The sequence below is a fragment of the Arachis duranensis genome, chromosome 1, assembly GCF_000817695.3.
Source record: "Arachis duranensis cultivar V14167 chromosome 1, aradu.V14167.gnm2.J7QH, whole genome shotgun sequence".
In the NCBI taxonomy this organism is placed as follows: Eukaryota; Viridiplantae; Streptophyta; class Magnoliopsida; order Fabales; family Fabaceae; genus Arachis; species Arachis duranensis.
Genome location: NC_029772.3, coordinates 1,940,583 through 1,959,777, shown reverse-complemented (window position 1 = coordinate 1,959,777; position 19,195 = coordinate 1,940,583). Strand labels below are relative to the sequence as shown.

The 19,195-nt window shown below is 31.0% G+C and overlaps 2 protein-coding genes across 5 annotated transcripts; one reads left to right on the top strand and one right to left on the bottom strand.

Annotated features, from left to right (window-relative positions):
- Window positions 1-4: 4 nt before the first annotated feature.
- On the top strand, window positions 5-1,677 carry LOC107480372 (protein METABOLIC NETWORK MODULATOR 1). Of its 3 annotated transcripts, XM_052259799.1 has the most exons (3): window positions 5-652; window positions 749-1,188; window positions 1,324-1,677. In XM_052259799.1, exons 1-3 carry the CDS (start codon window positions 16-18, stop codon window positions 1,417-1,419), a joined length of 1,173 nt encoding a protein of 390 aa, XP_052115759.1. In that variant the 5' UTR covers window positions 5-15; the 3' UTR covers window positions 1,420-1,677. The 3 variants fall into 3 exon arrangements, with proteins under 3 accessions (XP_052115759.1, XP_020987558.1, XP_020987544.1); XM_021131899.2 differs by having other exon boundaries at window positions 5-1,188; window positions 1,333-1,677; XM_021131885.2 differs by having other exon boundaries at window positions 5-1,188.
- A 1,468-nt stretch (window positions 1,678-3,145) lies between these two features.
- Window positions 3,146-10,072, bottom strand: LOC107480281 (uncharacterized). 2 transcript variants are annotated; one of them, XM_016100442.3, is made up of 13 exons: window positions 9,744-10,072; window positions 8,990-9,111; window positions 8,733-8,887; window positions 7,842-7,992; window positions 7,427-7,461; window positions 6,704-6,779; window positions 6,565-6,601; window positions 5,891-6,153; window positions 5,201-5,455; window positions 4,922-5,026; window positions 4,716-4,766; window positions 4,235-4,316; window positions 3,146-3,583 (listed from the first exon to the last, which is right to left on the bottom strand). In XM_016100442.3, exons 1-13 carry the CDS (start codon window positions 9,919-9,921, stop codon window positions 3,411-3,413), a joined length of 1,683 nt encoding a protein of 560 aa, XP_015955928.1. In that variant the 5' UTR covers window positions 9,922-10,072; the 3' UTR covers window positions 3,146-3,410. The 2 variants fall into 2 exon arrangements, with proteins under 2 accessions (XP_015955928.1, XP_020987509.1); XM_021131850.2 differs by lacking the exon at window positions 4,716-4,766.
- Between the last annotated feature and the right edge of the window lie 9,123 nt (window positions 10,073-19,195).

Below are 19,195 nucleotides of genomic sequence, written 5' to 3'. Positions count from 1 at the left end.
TCTAGAGATAATAATATGGACCAGCAAAACCAAAATAACACTCCAGATGGTTCTGGCGATGTGCCTTTGAAGCGCAAACGTGGTCGTCCAAGGAAGTACCCACGACCAGATTTGGAAGATGGTTCATATATTTCACATAGTTACAGTAAAAAGCTGAATTCTGTCAGTGGTGAGCCAGCGGTAGTACATCCTGGATTTCAAGGGGCTAATGTAAATCAACACTTTCAAAGGAATCAAGAAAATGATGCCATGATTGGTCAGGCAGTTTCTGGTGTAATTGAGGCAGTATTTGATGCCGGGTATCTGCTCAGTGTAAGAGTTGGTGATTCTGATACTACTTTGAGGGGGCTAGTCTTCAAGCCTGGACGATATGTTCCTATCTCGTCTGAAAATGATGTTGCTCCAGGTGTTCCAATGATCCGAAGAGATGAGGTTCCCATCCCTTCTGGAACTGCTCAGTTTCAGAATCCTCTCCCAAAGGAAAGGAATGAACAGCATGCAAACATTAATAGAAATGACATTCATGCAATGAATGGGTCACCGTCACTCCCTCTTGTACCTAGAACGGCAGCTGGTTCTAGTAATTCGGTTGTCACTTTAGGAAACAATGCGCCTACTGTGGCAGGTCAAACTGCTCCTCAAATACCTGGAGGTAATATAGTGCCTGCTTTGCTCCAACCTACCAATTTTTCAAATGGGTTGCCAGTTTCAACTCCACCGTCCCAATTTATGGCCCAAGTTTCTGTAGGGAGTGGAGCAAGTGTTGCCAAAGAAATTCCAGCACCAGATGGAAATCAAGCACTTACCTCTCAAACTAGCCAGAACATCTTGTCGAGCAGCATGCAGTGCGAAGCCGTTCCTCACCATCAGTCTTCTAATCTGCCAACTGAAGAACTGAAAACAATGAGAGTGCCTAACGCACCCTTTGAGCAGCTCGTTACAGAGGTTGTCAAGAGGATCGAAGCTCCATCAGATGTCATGGATGTTGACACTGACAACAGTAAGCCAGGTGACAAGACGCAACTGAAGGAACCAAGCTGTAGACAAGAAGAAAAAGTAAATGACATGGATCAACCCGTTTTAATTAGGCCTCTACAAGCTGTACAATCTCATCCTCAGGAAAATACCGCATCAGCTCCCCAACCGTCAGACTTTACCAAGACCGGAAAAATGACACAGTTATTGCAGGTAAAAACAGTCTTGACTTAAAATTGTTATGCAAGTAAGATGGAAGCTAGGATACCAAAACTTAACACTTGTTAAGTAGTCTATTATGGTATATGCTGTGAACTGTGTACTGACATATGGCTATAATTTGTTAAGATGTTGCAGGATAACAAACCGGAGAACCAGGCATCCAAAGCAGCAGATCTAGGATCTGGGTTCCAGCTGGATGATGTAAGGAATTTAGGAACCTGACTTGGAGATGGAACAACTGTTCAATCAACAAAACCTTTAATTTAATCGATCAATTGTAGCTAATGTGCCAGCCGGGTTATAAATCATAAATTAGGCAAAATTTTCTGGCATATTTGAAATATACAGGTCTAGGTATCTCAAGGGTCTTGAATAATTTTAAACTTGCATATCTATGCCCTGTTACATTGCTATTAATTATTTTTAAATTAGAGACGCAACCTTCAAGTAGGGATGCTAATTACTTTATTCACAGAGAAATTGTTACTGTCATACACAGGTGTCTCTTTTCACATTTTATATTTTCTTGGGTACATAAGAACCAGAACGTAATATTTACAAATCCATATAAGCGCATGGGAAGGGTTGTAGTCAAAAGCTTTGTCCCCTTGTATCAATGATCCCCATCGATTGACCCATCACATCTGGTGGCATTAGCCTTGCCACAACCTAATCTTCATTCGGCCGCCATAGAAACTGTGATATTAAAGCGTCATAAAATCAGATATTTGTATGAACCCACAACATATATATAAAGCACACTCTAAAAGTGTAAAAATAAAAACTAAGAGATCTCTCTCACTCGCTCTCCAGTCCTAGAGTGAAAAACTGAGATATCTCTGTTACTCGATGGACAAACTCTTACAAAGCTCTCTTCTTATAGCACTTTCCGAGTGCAAAATTTTTAACATTTACTTTCAAGGAAGTATTGACTCTTGAAAATATCACTGCTGCATGCTGAAGGAGGAAGCCGGATTCCCGGACGCACATGATGCCACACAGTTTACAGCACCCCCAACCGTGAAAAAAATTTTTCGTATACAATGACACAGAACGGGCTAATTGCATTGTTGTTTTCTGTGTAACACAGTACTTATCTCCACATTTTGCTAATTGATATTGAAAACAACACATTCTTAAACTGAGTTTAAATTTTAGTGTGAAGAACCTTTTTTAAACGTATTCAATGTTTTACCATAAATTTATTTTATGAAGAAAATTTGTCATATTTTTTTCCCATGATACATGTATATTTTTCTACCCATTTAACCATTCATCCACCATATTAAAAATGATTACTTTCTTCAATTTCAGTCATTCATTCATATTTTCAATGGCCAAAATTTACATTGCATGCTGGAAATAAAAAGTTACGTCTTTAGAATTTAAACTTTCCCAATCGAACTAGTTAATAATGACTCCTCATTTTATTTTTAACAATTCCGTACCACATTAAATATGGAAAAAATTTACTTTGGTACAAAATCTAGGGGACACTAACGAATGAGATTTTAACAAGGAAAATATACATTTAAAAAACAATAAATAAATTGTTAATGCCTATCACAAAAAATCGATTAGCTAATGTAAAGAACATTGTTTTTTTAAGACCGGACCGGAATCAAAAACCGGTTTGACTTGGGACAAAAATTATTCAATAATGAACTGATCAAAAAATAAAAAATTAGTAATCAATCAAACAGGTTCAATTTTTACTAGTTAACTGGTTTAATAAAATATAAAAAATTATTTCTTTTTTTAAAATATTTTATATATATAAATATATTATTTTATTATATTTGGTTAAACTTTTGTACTAATTCTACCGTTTTAACCACCGGTTCGATTTTTACAACCTTGGTAAAAAATCCACGTTGAATGTTACATCAGTTTGTCAAAGATAAAACATAAAAAATTAGTGATATTATTGTACACTAATTAGAACGCATTCAGTTATCCAACATACCATATAAACCCCGAAAAATTTTCCTCAAGTCCAATAATACTTTAATTGAACTTCACCCACAAGTATTGTATATTAATATCCCCCTTAAAAAGATAAAATGCTTTGATAACAAAGCAACTGTACAGTTCTCATACTGAGAGAAGAGACAAAACTTTGTAATTTCTATCAATAAAAAAATTGAGAATTAGATTCAACTCAGAAATTGACATGCTCACGAGTAGATAAACCTGGATGAAAGAGCATGCTCTCATGAAAATTTAGCTCCATAGTAACCATTTGGCCCGGGTACTGAAACAGGTCGAGTTACAGGAAACCCAGGTTGCAGAAGCGGAATGTGGCTTTGAAGGGCAAAGGGTTGCGGTGCATTCGTTAGGATGGGCGGGGGTACACAAATTGGTATTGGCTGACCAACTGAGGCTCCTGATATTGGAAAATTGAACCATCAGCACAAATGAAATGAAGTCTGAATTACAGTTTCATCATAGCTTAAAGATATATTCATACAGATATGTTAGGTGTAAACTAAAATCAGCCACCAAAATCGATCATTAGAATAAATATATGTTGAAATATAAAACACACATTGAAAATGAATTAAACATATGTACTTATACACAACTACATGTATGTACTTATACACAAATACATGGTGGTTGATTTTGGGGAGAACATAGCATTTTTGTTATACAAGAAGTTTTGATGAACCAGTTCTGTATCAATGCTATGTTAAACAAAAAAGGTGCACAGTGAGAATTGAGATGCAAGAAACACTTTTTTTCAAAAAAAAAATTCTGATAATAGAAAGAACTTCATTAAGATGGGATAACACTGGAATAAAAACAATGTGGCCAAGATGGGTAGATGATGTAAAGGGGAGAATATGTTCCAATTTCAAGCAAGAATTGGGCTTGGCTGTTGGAAGGACTGAGGACTTTTTAATCGCCCAGAACTGTCCCTATCGCATCAGTGTGCTTTTTCGGATAATATAAACCTCTCTCTAATTTTGTATATTTTGGGTATGGGTGATAAATCTCTGTTCTTTTTTTATGAATGAAACCATCATCCTTTTACCTTGCTGCTTCGGATATTGTACATGATTCAACATAGGACGAGCTGAAATTGAGGAGATAGCTGTTCCACCATGAACCAAATCCTTGAAACAGAGAAAATACTACGTTAGAAATGTAATGGTAAAATATCACAGCATAACAGTAAACATTTGCAGACGGGGGAACATAGTATTTGAATTCAATTTTACTAACTATATAAGATTAATAAAAAAAGAAGATATAGCAAAGTGGAGCAATTGTCTGTTGATTATTGATTGAATTAACTAAAAGCTAGATATATCCATCCATTTCCACACAAGTCACATCCCGTCATTCCTTATAGATATAGGAATTATGGTATAAGAACAGAAGCATTCTTATCAGTGGGAATTACTTTTCTAAAAGAAGTAAAAATTCTGTGGAATTAGTTTCTTACAAATTATATTTAAAGGTGAATTGAAGAAAATAATTAGCTTTAAAGGATTATAGGCAGGCTATCATACATGGGAAACTGAATGAACATAGACTAACTGCCCGGAACGTCCAACCATAACCTGCACTCAGAAACAGAAGACAATGTTCTGTTGGTGGCAGATTCCTTAGCATGTAAAATGGATTATCTCAACCAATTATGAGAAGTTACCAAAAACAAAAGTGAAAAAAAAAAAAAAACCAATTTAGATGGTACATGAGATCTTTTCATACTTACAGCAGGGGAGCTGGGTTGCAAATAAGCATGTTCAGACAAAACGGGAGGGTAATGTGCACCATAGCGTAGAGGTTGTGCTCTGTTATGAGCAAGTTGTCCAACAATCTATTTTGGTGTTGCCAAAAGGAATGCACAAAATAACTACAATGAGTACTAAGCAATATATGGTTTGTGACAGTAACCACAGTCATGAGATTTTCTATCAATTATCAAACACAACACAGTACAAGCATTCATGCAAATAAGAGAAAAATTTTCAAAATATTTACTCATACTTACAGGAGGTGAAAATTGAGAACCACTTCCACCATTTCCTACTGTCAAGTTACTATACTGTGCAACCTTAACAGGCATGGAAGGCAGTGAAGCAAAAGTACTGAGACCGGTTTCAGGTTGAACAGCAGCAGCATGTACCACGGGAGAACTATTTGGTACATAAACCATGTTTGCAGAAATAGGCATGGACGCAGTTGTTGAAATAGGATTTACAAAAGATGGAGAGAAAATTTTGGCCGCTGGGTTGAGCTTAAATTCCTAGAAGAAGGTCACATGGGGAAAAGCATCATGTTAACACCAATTAGTTACTTTTTTTTGGGTGGGGTGGGGGGAAGGGGGAACTCATTATCACAATCTACTTATTCTCTTGTTAAACCGAACAAAAGACTATGAACCAAATATTTTAAAGATCTTAAAGAGATGGATGATAGATTTGTGTTAACTAATTAAAATATTTGAGCACAATTAAAATAAAAGAATATTTGGCAGATGATTCAATTGAGAACCTGACAAATAATCCTTGAGAAAGAAGTTTACAAAATGATCTCAACGAAAATTAATAAAATGCATCCAATGTGAAACATGAATTCTTCTATTTTATTTTTCATAAAGAAATCCTCAGCCAACATATCTTTTTTTTATAAGCAGCATTTAGCCAACAGCAGTTGGTAGAAGTCAAATTGATTTATTTACCTTAGTATTTCTGGTAGAATCTGTACCCTTTGGAGCAGATATCTCAACAGATTTTTCTGGCATATTGTGTGACTCTAAAATGAGATCTATGCCTTGGGCAGAACTCATAGGAGCAGAATTTGTTATAGTAGACCTTTCACTACACCGATCATCAGCTTTAACAGATGCATTACCGTTAGTTCTATAAAACCCATTATCAGAAGCATTTGATGCCATATAGCTTCTATTCTCAACAGCTTCTACTTGGGCAAGATGAGTATTAGCTGTAATGGAAGTTCCAACAAATTAAATATGAAAAGAAGAGAGCTACAGAAGCATCATCATTGTGTTGGTGTTAGAAAGAAGAAATTCAAGTAATACAAGGCAACGCCGCAAATTAGGTTGGAGAGCAATAAGTGGTGGATAACCCAAAAGAAAATAAGAGAGGTCACATTAAAATTTTGAAAAATTATATATATTGTCACTTAACAAAATCATATATACTACCATTTAACAAAACTTTGCAATAGGGATTAGCAGAGGGGGAAAAGTGGTTTATGTGTATAAAAATTTTTAATATTCCAGATAGTTTACAATATCCACTATCAATTACAACTTGTGCTATTCCTGTAAACAGTGATAACTAATACTGATAATTTTACATGCAGATAAGATCAGAGAAACCATATACTTACTTTCATGAGTTGATTTGATGACTTGATTCTTCTCATCCTACAGAAAGCCACAGTATTAGAAATAATAATATAAAAGAACAAAATGTACAGAATCCTGTTTGGAATTAGTAACTTTGCCCAACCCAAGAATTCGACATACAAGTTTTCCTTTAACAAACTCAGGCTTCTCTCTGAAGTCACCAGCATTCCTTTTTGAATTGTCATCTCCAGCCTGTCTGTCAATAGAAACAGTCAGGAGGAACTGGTTGATGAAATAATACAATGATTCTCATACTATGATTATTCAAAAATTCCAATCATGCCATGAATTGGTAGCATGGTAGTAGGTAACATAATATCATGTCTTATGTGACACAAATCCACCAAAGTATATTAGCAAAATGACAGAAGTCTATTACAACTTGGGTTTTTTGGATTGTTAGGAAGAGGGAGTAAAATCAACAAATTGTGATACTTCAATCAGGACTTGACAGCTTCTACAATAAACTGTTTTCAAGTATGTCTTTAGCAGTTTACTGAAAATACATGTCAATGACATATATGTACCCTAAAGAATGTGTCTAAACTACCCGAGATATACATACAATGTGTTAAGCAAAAAATTAAATTAAATACAAAGGATATAGTATTTGTCACACTAAACATTCATATTTGAGTTATATAATGTATATGTAAATAATATAATTTGTAGTTCATTGAGTAAGAAAATACAAGTTTCCTACCAATGCTTTACGAATATGTTTCTTACCATTGAAATAATAGGAAAATGTAACCCAAGGTTCAATTTACAAAATTATCACATTATCATGGCTTTTTGAACTCTACCAACAAGCATAAGAATCAAAATAAATGAATGTCATACCTACAGTTGATTGAGGAACCAGAATATGCTTCAATCTGCATCAACAAAATAATTTAACCTAAGTGTAAGGAATTATATGTTCTACAAACAATTCTAACAGTTAGGCACATTCTAGAATATGCACCACCATTCTGTTATAATATAAATATGCTTAAACAATAGAAAATGGCAAATGATTTCAGAAAGTGATTGATTACACTTATTTTGAGTCAGTTCAGTCTAAAATAGAAAATCTTTTAACAAAAATAGTTGGTATCAACTCAAACATGAAGGAGCCAAAGAAAGATATCTCAATTTTTGACGCAACTGTTTTGAAAATTAGGAAATCAAAGCCAATGATGCAAGTTAACATGGCCTAGTAATTTCGCTAGCATGCAGTAATGCATAATCATGCACAAGTTCATGCATACATTACCTCTCCAATATTTGTTTTATCAGTTTTCCCGCAATCAACTTCTGTGGAAGTTCTCATCTGATTAACAGGCAACTTATTTCTTTCAAAATCAATGGCAGCAGTTGAAGGTGGAAGACAATGGGTAAATCCATTCTCATTTTGGACTGGAGTCCTATTTTCACATAAGGGGGGAAAATGTCAGTAAACCTCTTTTGTCTAACCAAAATACATAAAATTGTGGAGGATTCAATTAATATTTCAATCTCCAAAGTCAAAAAGTAATTAATAGATCTCCAGGGAGCTCGATAATCCCTTAGACATGCCTATAGTGAAATACATAGAAAATACATCAAATCAAATTATCAATTAAACCTCCTTTATCTAACCAAAAAAACTCAAAGCAAGTATATGAAATATTCATAACTAGGCCTGAACTTCAACATAAGAATAAATGAATGACCAAGAGAATATTATCTCACTTAGTGAGTGAAAATTTGAAACCACAACCACACCACTGCTAGTATCCTACTATCCTATTATTCATAAGGAAAAACCATGCCCTACTACATTCAGTAATGGCCCAATCAGCAGCATCCGATGTAACAAGGAAAATCCTATAGAGATATATTGAACATTAATGGTACGACCAAAATTCGTTAAACAGCAAGTTATCAAATGCTACCCAGTGAATCACAATGATGCTACTAATTTTTTTGTTTCAACAAAGAAAAAAGATAAATCTTTCATTCCCATTTCCTCCAAACACTCCCTAAAGAGGTTTTCTTTTCTTTCATTCAAAAGGAAAAAACCAAAAATCGAAGATCGTAAGTGTTTAAAGAAGAAACGGCTAATTATTCTGTTCATAACTTGAGCATTCTTGTTAACACACATCTTTCCATCCATTTATAGTACCTTGATTGATTAACATGCTTTACATCCGTCAAAGACTTCATATGATTCTCTACCTCACATGTTGGACTCTCACGAGAACAAATATCGTGCATAACTGTTTCGCCATCATCACTAGTTATATTTCCTCCAAAACTCTTGGTAGGAAGCATTACTTCCTGCATACAAAGCCACACGTGTATTAATATTAAACATGTAGTTATTTCCTAACTGAGATATTGTAAGGCCATGCATTCACATTGCATAAACAAGTGTCTTACCTTAGCAACAACTTGCACTAAATCACAAGATAGAACTACCAGTGTATCTACCAAATCCTCCTTTCCCACATTGGTCTTTCCCTTTCCCTTCTTGGTCATCCTTGCCTTCTTCAAAACGATACCTGAACGTCACAAAAAGCAAGAGAACGATGACAAACGAAACCAAATAATGGGAGTTTTATCCCAAAACTAAACAATTAAAGAATGCTGATAACTCAGGTCTAGCTTTTCCTAACATCCATTTTTATAGATAAATACATAGAAAACAAGATCAAAACTAAGACTATGCTTTTCTACATTAACAAAAAAAGTTTGATGAAATCATGACAGAAACAAGTCCATTAAGTAACCACCCTAGATCCAGACCTAAAAGTCTAAAACATATACTCCTATTAGGATTTTAACAATTGAATCACCAGTTTAATTTCTCCTATTTCATTCATTAGCTAACAGGAAACCCTCACAAATCGAATGAAACTTAACACTATAGACTCTCTTAGGATCAAAACAGTTCATGTTTCACTATTAAGTTTACTATTACTGAAAAACTAAAGAAAGTGAAACCAAACCAAACTAAACAAAAACTAGAAGAGATAGTTCAAGCAGAGTAACGTCAATTACTCAAAGCATTGAACATCTGTAATATCAAAATTCACATTACGATGAAATCAATGCAACAAACGATTTTCCAGCAATGAACCAATAATAATAAGAAAAAAAAATTAGAAGTTTTCTTGAAGAAGAGGCATGTAACCGTAATCGGAATCGACAGAGGCAGTGTGGAAGATTCCAGAATAGACGGAGCCATCCTTAACGTGGACATCGACGGGGAGGCCTATGATGCACATCGTCGTTAACAGTAACGCCTCGCTCAGTGACGATGCTCCGCTATGATCCTCTTCGAACGACTCCGCCCTGTTCCTGCAACCCATATCTTCCTCTCTCTTCTCCCTAGAAGCTTCTATGGCTGCCTGGCTGACTGGTATGAATATAAGTGTATCAAGGAATAGTGGAATAGAGAGATCTTGTTCTTGCAATTGCAACTATGAGAATTTGTTGGCCAAAAAGCCAGGTATAATGAATGAAAAAATGAATATACATATATACGGGCTGAATTTTGATGCATTTTAAATATAAAATCATAGAATACTTTTTGTTTGAGTAATTATTTAAATTAATCTTTGAAATTGAATATTCTAAAATGTTAACTCACTCGCGTAATTATTAAGTATTCCTGTATATAAATTGGACAAATCGGTGTCTAAAATAAAATATAAAATAGCCTTTATAAAATTTTAAAAAGAGAAATACTATACGTATAAGTCATTTTATTTTAATTTATAAATTATATAAGTTGAGCTAAATCTAATAAAAAGGACATTCACCTATACAAATGTATTAACATGTGCGCTACTCAACGATCTTTACAGTGCACTTTGTGTTTCTCTTTTTCTTTTTTTCGTTGCGTTTTTCCTCTTTTTTCTTCGTGTGTTTCATCTTTATCGTCGTTTTTTTATTACTATTTTGTTGTTGCATTTTTTCTTCCTTCTCTTTCTATTAATTTTGTAACATTATTTTTTTTCTTTGTTTGATTTTTTCCTCCCAAGAAGAATTATGAAGTAAGAAGATGAAGAAGAAGAAGCAGCATAAGATGAGGAGGAGGGAGAAAAAGAGTTTTGAATACACATACACCAAAACTTCTTAAAGAATGCATCTAAATATTTTTGTGTTACATCCAAATTTGCTACAAATACAGAAAAGTATTTCCTCTAATGCTGCATTTTTTTCTTCTTTTTTTTTATTTATTTCTTTCTTTTAGTTGAATAAATGTAAGTTCATCATTTTTCAAGTAATTTTGTACCATTATGTGTTTCTTCTTTTTTTTGTTTGATTTTTTTGTTTTTATTCTTGTTAAAAGAGTAAAACAAGAAGAAATTTGAGAAGATAAAATAAGGAAAAAAGATAAAATATGAAGAAAAAAAAAAGATGATAATATTGATGATGATGAAAAAGAAAAAAAAAACAGCAGAAAATGAGAAGGAGGGAGAAGAAGAGTTTTGAATTATGTAGAATTTATCAGCACACATACACCAAAATTTCTTAAAGAATACATCTAAATATCTTTGTGTTACACCCAAATTTGCTGCAAATACAGAAAAATATTTTCTTTAATGCATAACTTTTACATTACATTCAATTCAAACCATCAACAATGAAACATTATTCACCTACAGAATCATAAACTACTAACGAAAAAAATAACTAGAATCGGGCCACACATCAACTACTTGATTGGATTCAAAACAATAATCATTTTCGTTTTGATTCAATTGATAATCTGAATTTGAATTATTCATTATCTTCAACAATGAGATAAGGAGGATAAGAAGGAAAATGAAGGAGGAGAAGAAATTCCAATGAAAAAAGAAGGAGGAAAAAGAGGAGGAAGTTGTGGTGTTGGTGATGACGTTAACAAAAGAGGAGAATAAGAAGAAGAAGAACGTGGCGCATTAATTGAAATCTGTTTAATTAAGAGACGTGTGAAATGTGCATGCGTAAGACCTGTGCGTGAGAGTGATTTAGAAAAAAATGACTTTGTATGAACTTGTATGATAAAATATCTTGTATGTGGAGAATAATTATTTTAAAAATATCAAAATAATCTTTAAAGAATTTTTAAAATTCCAAAATAGTATCTTAGAATATTTTGTATCTTTTTCAAGAATTCAGGTCTTATAATATTTTAAAAAAATATAATAATAAAATATTATTAAAAATAAATATAATAAATAAAGAATACAAAAGATAACAAAATATATACTAAAAGATTATTTTATTTATTAACATTAAAATGTCATAGAAAATAATATTATTTAATTATTAACATATGATACTTACATTAAAGTGGTATAAAATCATAATAATAACAACTAAATCTAAGAGTTCATTACATTATAAAAATCATTATTTATATACCTAAAACTACTAAAATATTAATACCAAATAAACTTAGAAAAATATTTATAAGTGAAACAAATCTACTTAATCTATTTTATGCAACATTACAACCAATGAATTCCAAAATTTTGAAAAAAATATAAACAAAACACTTGAATTTATTAAGACATTTCTTCTTCAACTGTTACAAAGTATTAGAAAAGAGATTTTATAAATTATCCACATTGACTTTGTAATTGTAATTGACTAAAATTTACAAATTTAACTTCATAAATAACTTGGTTCACATTGCATGCAAGTTTTTAAGTATTGTTACCTTCTAAGTATTTGCACAAATATTTTAATTATTTATATGAAAAATTTATATTAAAATAAAAATTTTTCATTAGCTTATTCTCTTCTTTATCATTAAATAATGATCATAGAATATGATACTTACAAATTAAATTAATATATTGTATGATTAAAAATAAATATGAGTTCATTTAATTATTTTAAATTATATTTTTTCAAAAATTTCAAAATTAATTTATAATTTAAGATTTGAAAATGCATTATTTTTTTGTATATATGAATAATTAAATTTGAGATAAATAAATAAACAATGAAATTAAAAGTTATCAATTTAGAAATAATTATGTATAAATAATTTGAAGGGACTATTTTTTTATTTTTTAGGGACTATTTTAAAATTTTTTAATTTTTTATGGGCTATTTTTTACTTCATTTTTTTGGGATTGATTTATCTAGCACACGTGGACACTTCACGGCCATATGTGTGAGTCAACATTTCACGTTAGTAATTATTGTTAGTAACTAATGGAAGAAAATTGTATTATCTAACGAAAATAAATGTTAAAAATTATTTTGTGTATTTTAAAATTTGAAGGATTAAAATGTCAAATTTTAAAATTTTAAAAACTAATTTAGATAAAAAAAATTTCAAAGATAGAATATTAGTAAACTGTGAGTGGAAAACTTTTGTTAACATTGAGTTTTTTTTTTTAGTTTTTCACTGTATCCTCTAATCCGGCAGGTCAAGGACTAATCCGTCGCGATACTGAACTTCATTTAAAGGTTTACTGCTGACCAATAAATTACTGCATGTACAAGACGAGATTCGAAGCCCCAACATGTACAAGACGGGATTCGAAGCCCCGACATTGAGTTTAATTTTGATCTTAAATACCTTATTTGTTTTTTGTATCATAATTTTCATAGGGCAATAATGGGCCAAGTCTCGGATAATTCAATTGGTACAAAGAATGTTCGGTTTGTGTTCGTATCCCTAGTTCCAATGTGCAAATTTTTTAGATCATGGCTAGATTTTAGACCCTAAAATTAAATTAATAAAATTTTAATATTTTCAGGTTGAGTAAAGTATATTTTTTATTATAAATTAATTTTGTTATGGAAAGAAAAATGGTGTAATGCAAAGATATTGAGTAGTTTTAGGATACGTAGATATAATGAATTAATGATGGGTCCATCTAATGTAAAGATGTAAATCTGTACAGATTTATAGATTTTTGTTTTATTGATTTAAAAGCGTATCACTAAAAAGTGTTGCTTAAAGAGAAAGTGTTACCCTTAATCGTTAACTTGGCTTTGATACCAATTTTTTATCATCGATTTTTTCAAAATTTCTATTAACTCTTCATATTTTATTTTGAATAAGTTTATAATTTGTATAGATTCAATTGGTGGTGCTTTATTTGTAAATTCATAATTTAAAGTATTCACCATTTCTACTATTTCTCTTGCATTTATTTCTAGTCCTTGTTGTATATTTATAATTTTCATTTATAACTTTTCAATCTTGTTTTAGTTTATAATATTCTTTTTTGCATGGATTATTGTATATAAAATCTTTTATCTGTTTGTCTTTTTCTTTAATATAATTTCTTAAATCCTCAATAACTTCTTTTATTTCTACACTTTCTCTTATTTCTAAATATCTTTCTAATTTTTCATTTTCATTCTCCATTTTTTCTTTTAACAGCTTTAATTCTTTTAAGTCATAATATGGTTTTCCAGGCATTTATAAATTTTTTAAGTTTAATTCCAACTTGTTTATATTTATTCTTATTTCTATCATTTTTATTATAAGATCATTAATTTCAATCTGAAGATTATTTAATTCCCTTTTACACTCCTTTATTTTACTTTTTAATTTTCTCGTCCTTTTTCTTTTTATTTTGGTTTTTCAATCTTTTTATGCTTCATTATTTATTTTAAAATTTCTGCAAACTCTATCATCGATTCATCACTATTTTCTAGAGATTTTATTAATTTTTCTAGTTCTTCAACTTCTCTTTTCAACTTGTCATAGATTATTTTTAGAGCTTCAAATGCTCTTTGATTTATTTCAGAATAATTCAAATGATTTTCTCTTTTAAAGAGCTCTTGTTTCTTGTCTTGATAAATTACATATATTTTTTTTATTTATTGTCATAATTTAATGTTTAGGGTTTCATTTAATTTTTCGACATTTTTTATTAGTTCTTTTATTTCAGAATTTTCTTCTTTAATTTTTAACTTAGATAAACTTAAAGGGCTATTAATTTTAGATTCTCTTATTTGAAAATTCGATGAAACTAATTTGCCTGATGGTTCTTTTAATAATAGAACTGGGTTTTCAATAGCTTTATATTTTGGTATTTCTGTTTTTACAATTTTCTGAAATAATTCATCAACATAAATTCTTTCTCTGTTTTTAAATATTATACTATGATGGCTATTTGTTAAAGCATAATTTATTGCATATGTAATTGAAAATGGTTCGTCATCTTGTTCCATTAGATTCTTTCTGTGAAATTTATAAGCCAAACTTATAGATCTTCCAAGATTTTCAGTTGATAAAGGTATAGCATATCCAAGATGGGCATTGAATTTTACATTTACATTTGCCAAGTTTCCATGAACAATTCCAATTATTTGATCTACTGGGTCATCAGTAATTTTTTGTCACAGATTGCTAAGCTTATTGGTGAATTAATTCCTTTCATATATGTAGATTTGATTAAGACTTGTATAGTACTAATATGAATCCATCCAATTTTAGATCTTTTTTGTTGATCCTTAATTTTCTCAATCTGTTTACTCAATTCTTCATCATTTATCAAAGCTATTTCAAGTTCTCCATTGGCGGATTTTATCTTTATAGGGGTTTCAAGTTGAATTTTTCCATAATATATTATATTTTTTCTATTAAAAACTTCTTTAAAAATATTTTGTTTATTAAAATTTTCATTTGATTTGAGATTTAATTCTGTTTTTAGAACAGCCTGCTTTTCATTATCTAATAAGGCAGATAATCTATAATAATCAGATTCTTTCGTTAATTCTAAGCTTTCTAAATAATTCATAACTAAGAGATTAGGATAAAGGCGTACCTTTCTGGAGAAAAACTTCCTTTATTTAGTATATTTTACATAAGATGTTTTTATCTCCAGAGGGGAGATTATAGATATTAACTCCAGAGGGAAGTTTAAAACTATTTTTTCCTAAGGAAATTCTTTTTTCAGACTACAGAATCGCCTCGACAGCTTCCTCTTTACTCTCCTAGCATATGAGTACTCTTAGCCTTCTGCTTTCTATTTTCTGATACTTCTACAATTGCCTAAGCAATCTATTTATAATGGTTGGGTCTGATGGACAATCCCATCCTTACCCTTCTTATGACGTCATTGCTTACGTCATTGTTTGTTCTCTTGCACCAGCTACATTGTTGGTGCTCTATGACCTAAGTGCTTACGTCATTATGCAATAATGTTGAGAGATGCTTCAGATGTGCTGTCCTCCTCTTTTATCATGTGACCCTCAGATGCATTGTCTTCTTCCTTCATCATGTGAGTTGATTCCGTTTCATTATTGCTTTCTTCAGATATCTCTGAGGCACATAGCTGGCATTTGTGATCTTCTCTGTCTTTTATCAAATAGCAGAGATTCCTCTTTATCCCTTCAGGAAGCTTTTCTAAAAGTCCAGATAAGTTGTAGAATGCTGATTCAAATTCCACCAAGAGTCTCATCTCTCTTTCTTCAATTTCTTTTCTTTTACTGGACACAAGCAGAGTATTTCTACTTTTATAATTAATCCTTGTGTGAGATTCCTTCGTTATTTTTTGAGTTCTTTCAAAGACCCTTGCTAATGTGCTGGCTAGCCTTCCTTCATGACTGTAAATTGTTAAATCTTGAATCTGATCAATTGGTTAAAAATTTTCTGGGAAGACGGACATGAATATTACTTGGTGTGCTGGAACCAAGCATTCTTCTTCTTCATTAAAAATAGGTTGACTGTTTGTAAATTTTAGGGATATATCCCTTGGATTTACATTGTCAATCATATTTTTAAATCTCTTTACTGCATCAACGAATCCTGCAGGGAACTCACTAATAATTTTTAGATCATTAAAAATTAAAATTGTATCAATTAATCTATACTAGAAAAACTGATAGGTGTCAGACGGGGAAGCATCTGGAAATATAACCAGCTTTGTTAGCTGTTCTTTAGCAATAGGATAATATCCCAAAATTGTCCTTTTTTCTTCAGTCCAATTCAGGACTATGTTAAGGGTTTCTCTGAGATTTGTTCTACAAACCCTTTTCTTTTCCTTGATTTCAGCCCTTGTAGGAATGTTTCTTATTATCCCTGTTCTCTGGGTTTGAATTGGAGCTTTATCTGCTCTTTTTAGGGTTTGCTCTGGATGGAGAGCTCCAATTGTTTTATTTTCTGGAATTTTTTCTTCACCTGATTTGTCCACCATGCTTAGCTGGCTGAACTCTGATGGTTTTGGTTTTTGTGTTGATTTCATTGCTTCGATGGCCTTCTTGAGGGATTGGATCTGTGTCCTTATTTGCTAGCAATGCTTGCATTTTTCGAGTTCTTGTTCGTATTTTTGAATTTCTTGATTTAATGCGTTGTAAACGAACTCCATTCTCTTGTCAATGTATCTGCAATAATATTTTTGTCGCCCTTAATATATTTTTTATTGGATATTGTAACAAAAATAGTTGCCATCTTACCAATCGCCCATGATTATAATCAACTTTTAAATTATATCGTATGAAACCTGTTAGGTAACTTGAATCTGTCATTAATGTAAATTCTCTGGGTAGTAAATCAATTTTCCATTTCTTAAGAGATTTAATTGCTGCTAGAGTTTCCTTTTCATGAGTGGTATATCTCTGTTCTGTTGAAGTAAAAGTCCTTGAAATATACCTGTAAAGTGTTCTGTTGGAGTAAAAGTCCCTGAAATATACCTGCAAAGTAATTTCTTTGGGGGATATTTAGAATCTAGTGATTCTTTTTCTTGTTCCAAGCTTTTTATAGCTTTCTTAGCTTTTAGACATCCTGACCAGGTTATGTCTGAAGCATCTGTTTCTACTATTAAATAGTCATTTTCTTCTGGAATATAAAGTTCTGGAAGTTTTTCGCATAATTCTTTAATTCTTTGAATTTGCATATTATCTTTTTCATCCCATTTTCATTCTTTTTTAGTAGTTATTTTTGGAAATAAGCTTTTAGTGTATTCTGTTATATTCTTTAAAAATCATTGATCAGAAATATAATTTATACATCCTAAAAATCTTTGTAATTGTTTCCTATCTTCTATTTTATTAGGAAATAAATTTACCTTTTCTAGAACATTTGGTTGAAGTTTTAGCTTTCCTTGGGTGGATAGAATTAATCCAAGAAACTCTATTTCTTATTTTGCTATTCTTGCTTTCTTTTTGCTAAGAACTAATCATTTTTCTTTACATCTTTCTAAAACTATTAATAATTTTTGAAGATGATCTTCTTTATCCTGTTTTGTAAAAACTAGTATATCATCAATGTACACTAAAACAAATTCATTTAACTCTTTTAGATTTTCTTCCATAAATCTTTGATAAATACCTAGGGCTTGTTTTAATTCGAATGGTAATACATTCCATTCATAGAGCAACACACTTGTTGATTCTTTTGTTGGGCAAGTAAAAGCAGTTAATTTCTTTGTTTCTTCGTCTAAACGAAGTTGCCAATATTCTAATTTTGCATCAAGAGATGAAAACCAAGTTGCTCCTTTGATTTTTCTAAAATAGAATCTTTTCTTGGAAGTTTATGAGCATCACCAATAGTTGCTTCATTCATCTTCTTATAGTTAATAACCATTCTTCGTTTTCCCTTTTTAATTTCATTATTGTTTTCGACATAAAAGGCTGGAGCCGCATGAGGACTTTTACTTAATCTTATAATTCCTTTTTCTAAAAGATCTCTACATTCTAATGAGAACTCTTCTCTATCTCTTACGGAATAAGAAATTTTATTTGGAACATTTATCTCTTTTGTAGGATCTTTTAATTTAATGTTTACTAATTCGTTATTTGTATTTTTAATATATAAAGGATTTTCAGCACAGATTTCATCCAAAAATTCTTCTATCTTTATTTCAAGATTATTTTTTAGAATTTTTATCTGAAAGTATAAATTTAAATAACATGTCTCTAATATAGAAAATATCTTAAATTTTAGAATCTTATCTATAGTAGTAGTTGGTATTTTTATGCGTTTTGATTTTTGATTTATTGAAGAATCGTGTGGCGCTTTTAAAACTATATATGTTAATTCTTGAATGAATGGATGATATAGCCTTAAAAAGTTATTTCCTATGATAAAATCCATTCCAGAATTTAACATATATATAGATGGAACAATGAACCTATAATTTTGAATAAATATTTCAACCATTTCTACTTTTTTGGTTAATTTTATGTATTGATTTGTTAGCTATTCTAACTCTTAACTGTTTCTTTAATTTTTTCCAATCAAGTTTTATATTTGAACTAGCAAAGTATTGTGTTGCTCCAGAATCTATGAAAGCATTTATAAACTTTTCTGTTATTTTTATAGTAATAAATGTGGCATTATTACTCAATCTCTGAGTCTATTTCTGAGACATATTCAAAAATATAGTCTAAGTTATCATCAGATTCCTCTAATGGTTCCATGAAACAAGACTTAGCAATTTCTATTTGTTTAGGAAGATCCTTTTTATCCTTCTTTTTTGGACATTCATTTGCATAGTGTCCTTCTTCTTGGCAATACCAACACTTACAATTTTCTTTTTTATTTGGGTAATAGTTATTTTTTTGTCTTTTATTTTTATTGTTATTTTCTTTCCTAAAATACCTTTTTTTTCTCGAGTTTGGATAGTATTTTCTTTTTCTAAATTGATATTTTCTTTTTCTTTGAAAATTTTTATTAAA

Coding starts and splice junctions, on each gene's coding strand:
- LOC107480281 (XM_016100442.3), bottom strand. CDS start 9,921: ATGGGTTGCAGGAACAGGGCGGAGTCGTTCGAAGAGGATCATAGCGGA. Junction 9,112..9,743: donor CTCTGTCGATTCCGATTACG/GTTACATGCCTC, acceptor TGTGACGTTCAG/GTATCGTTTTGAAGAAGGCA. Junction 6,154..6,564: donor CATCAAATCAACTCATGAAA/GTAAGTATATGG, acceptor CTTCCATTACAG/CTAATACTCATCTTGCCCAA.
- LOC107480372 (XM_021131885.2), top strand. CDS start 16: ATGGACCAGCAAAACCAAAATAACACTCCAGATGGTTCTGGCGATGTG. Junction 1,189..1,323: donor AAATGACACAGTTATTGCAG/GTAAAAACAGTC, acceptor TAATTTGTTAAG/ATGTTGCAGGATAACAAACC.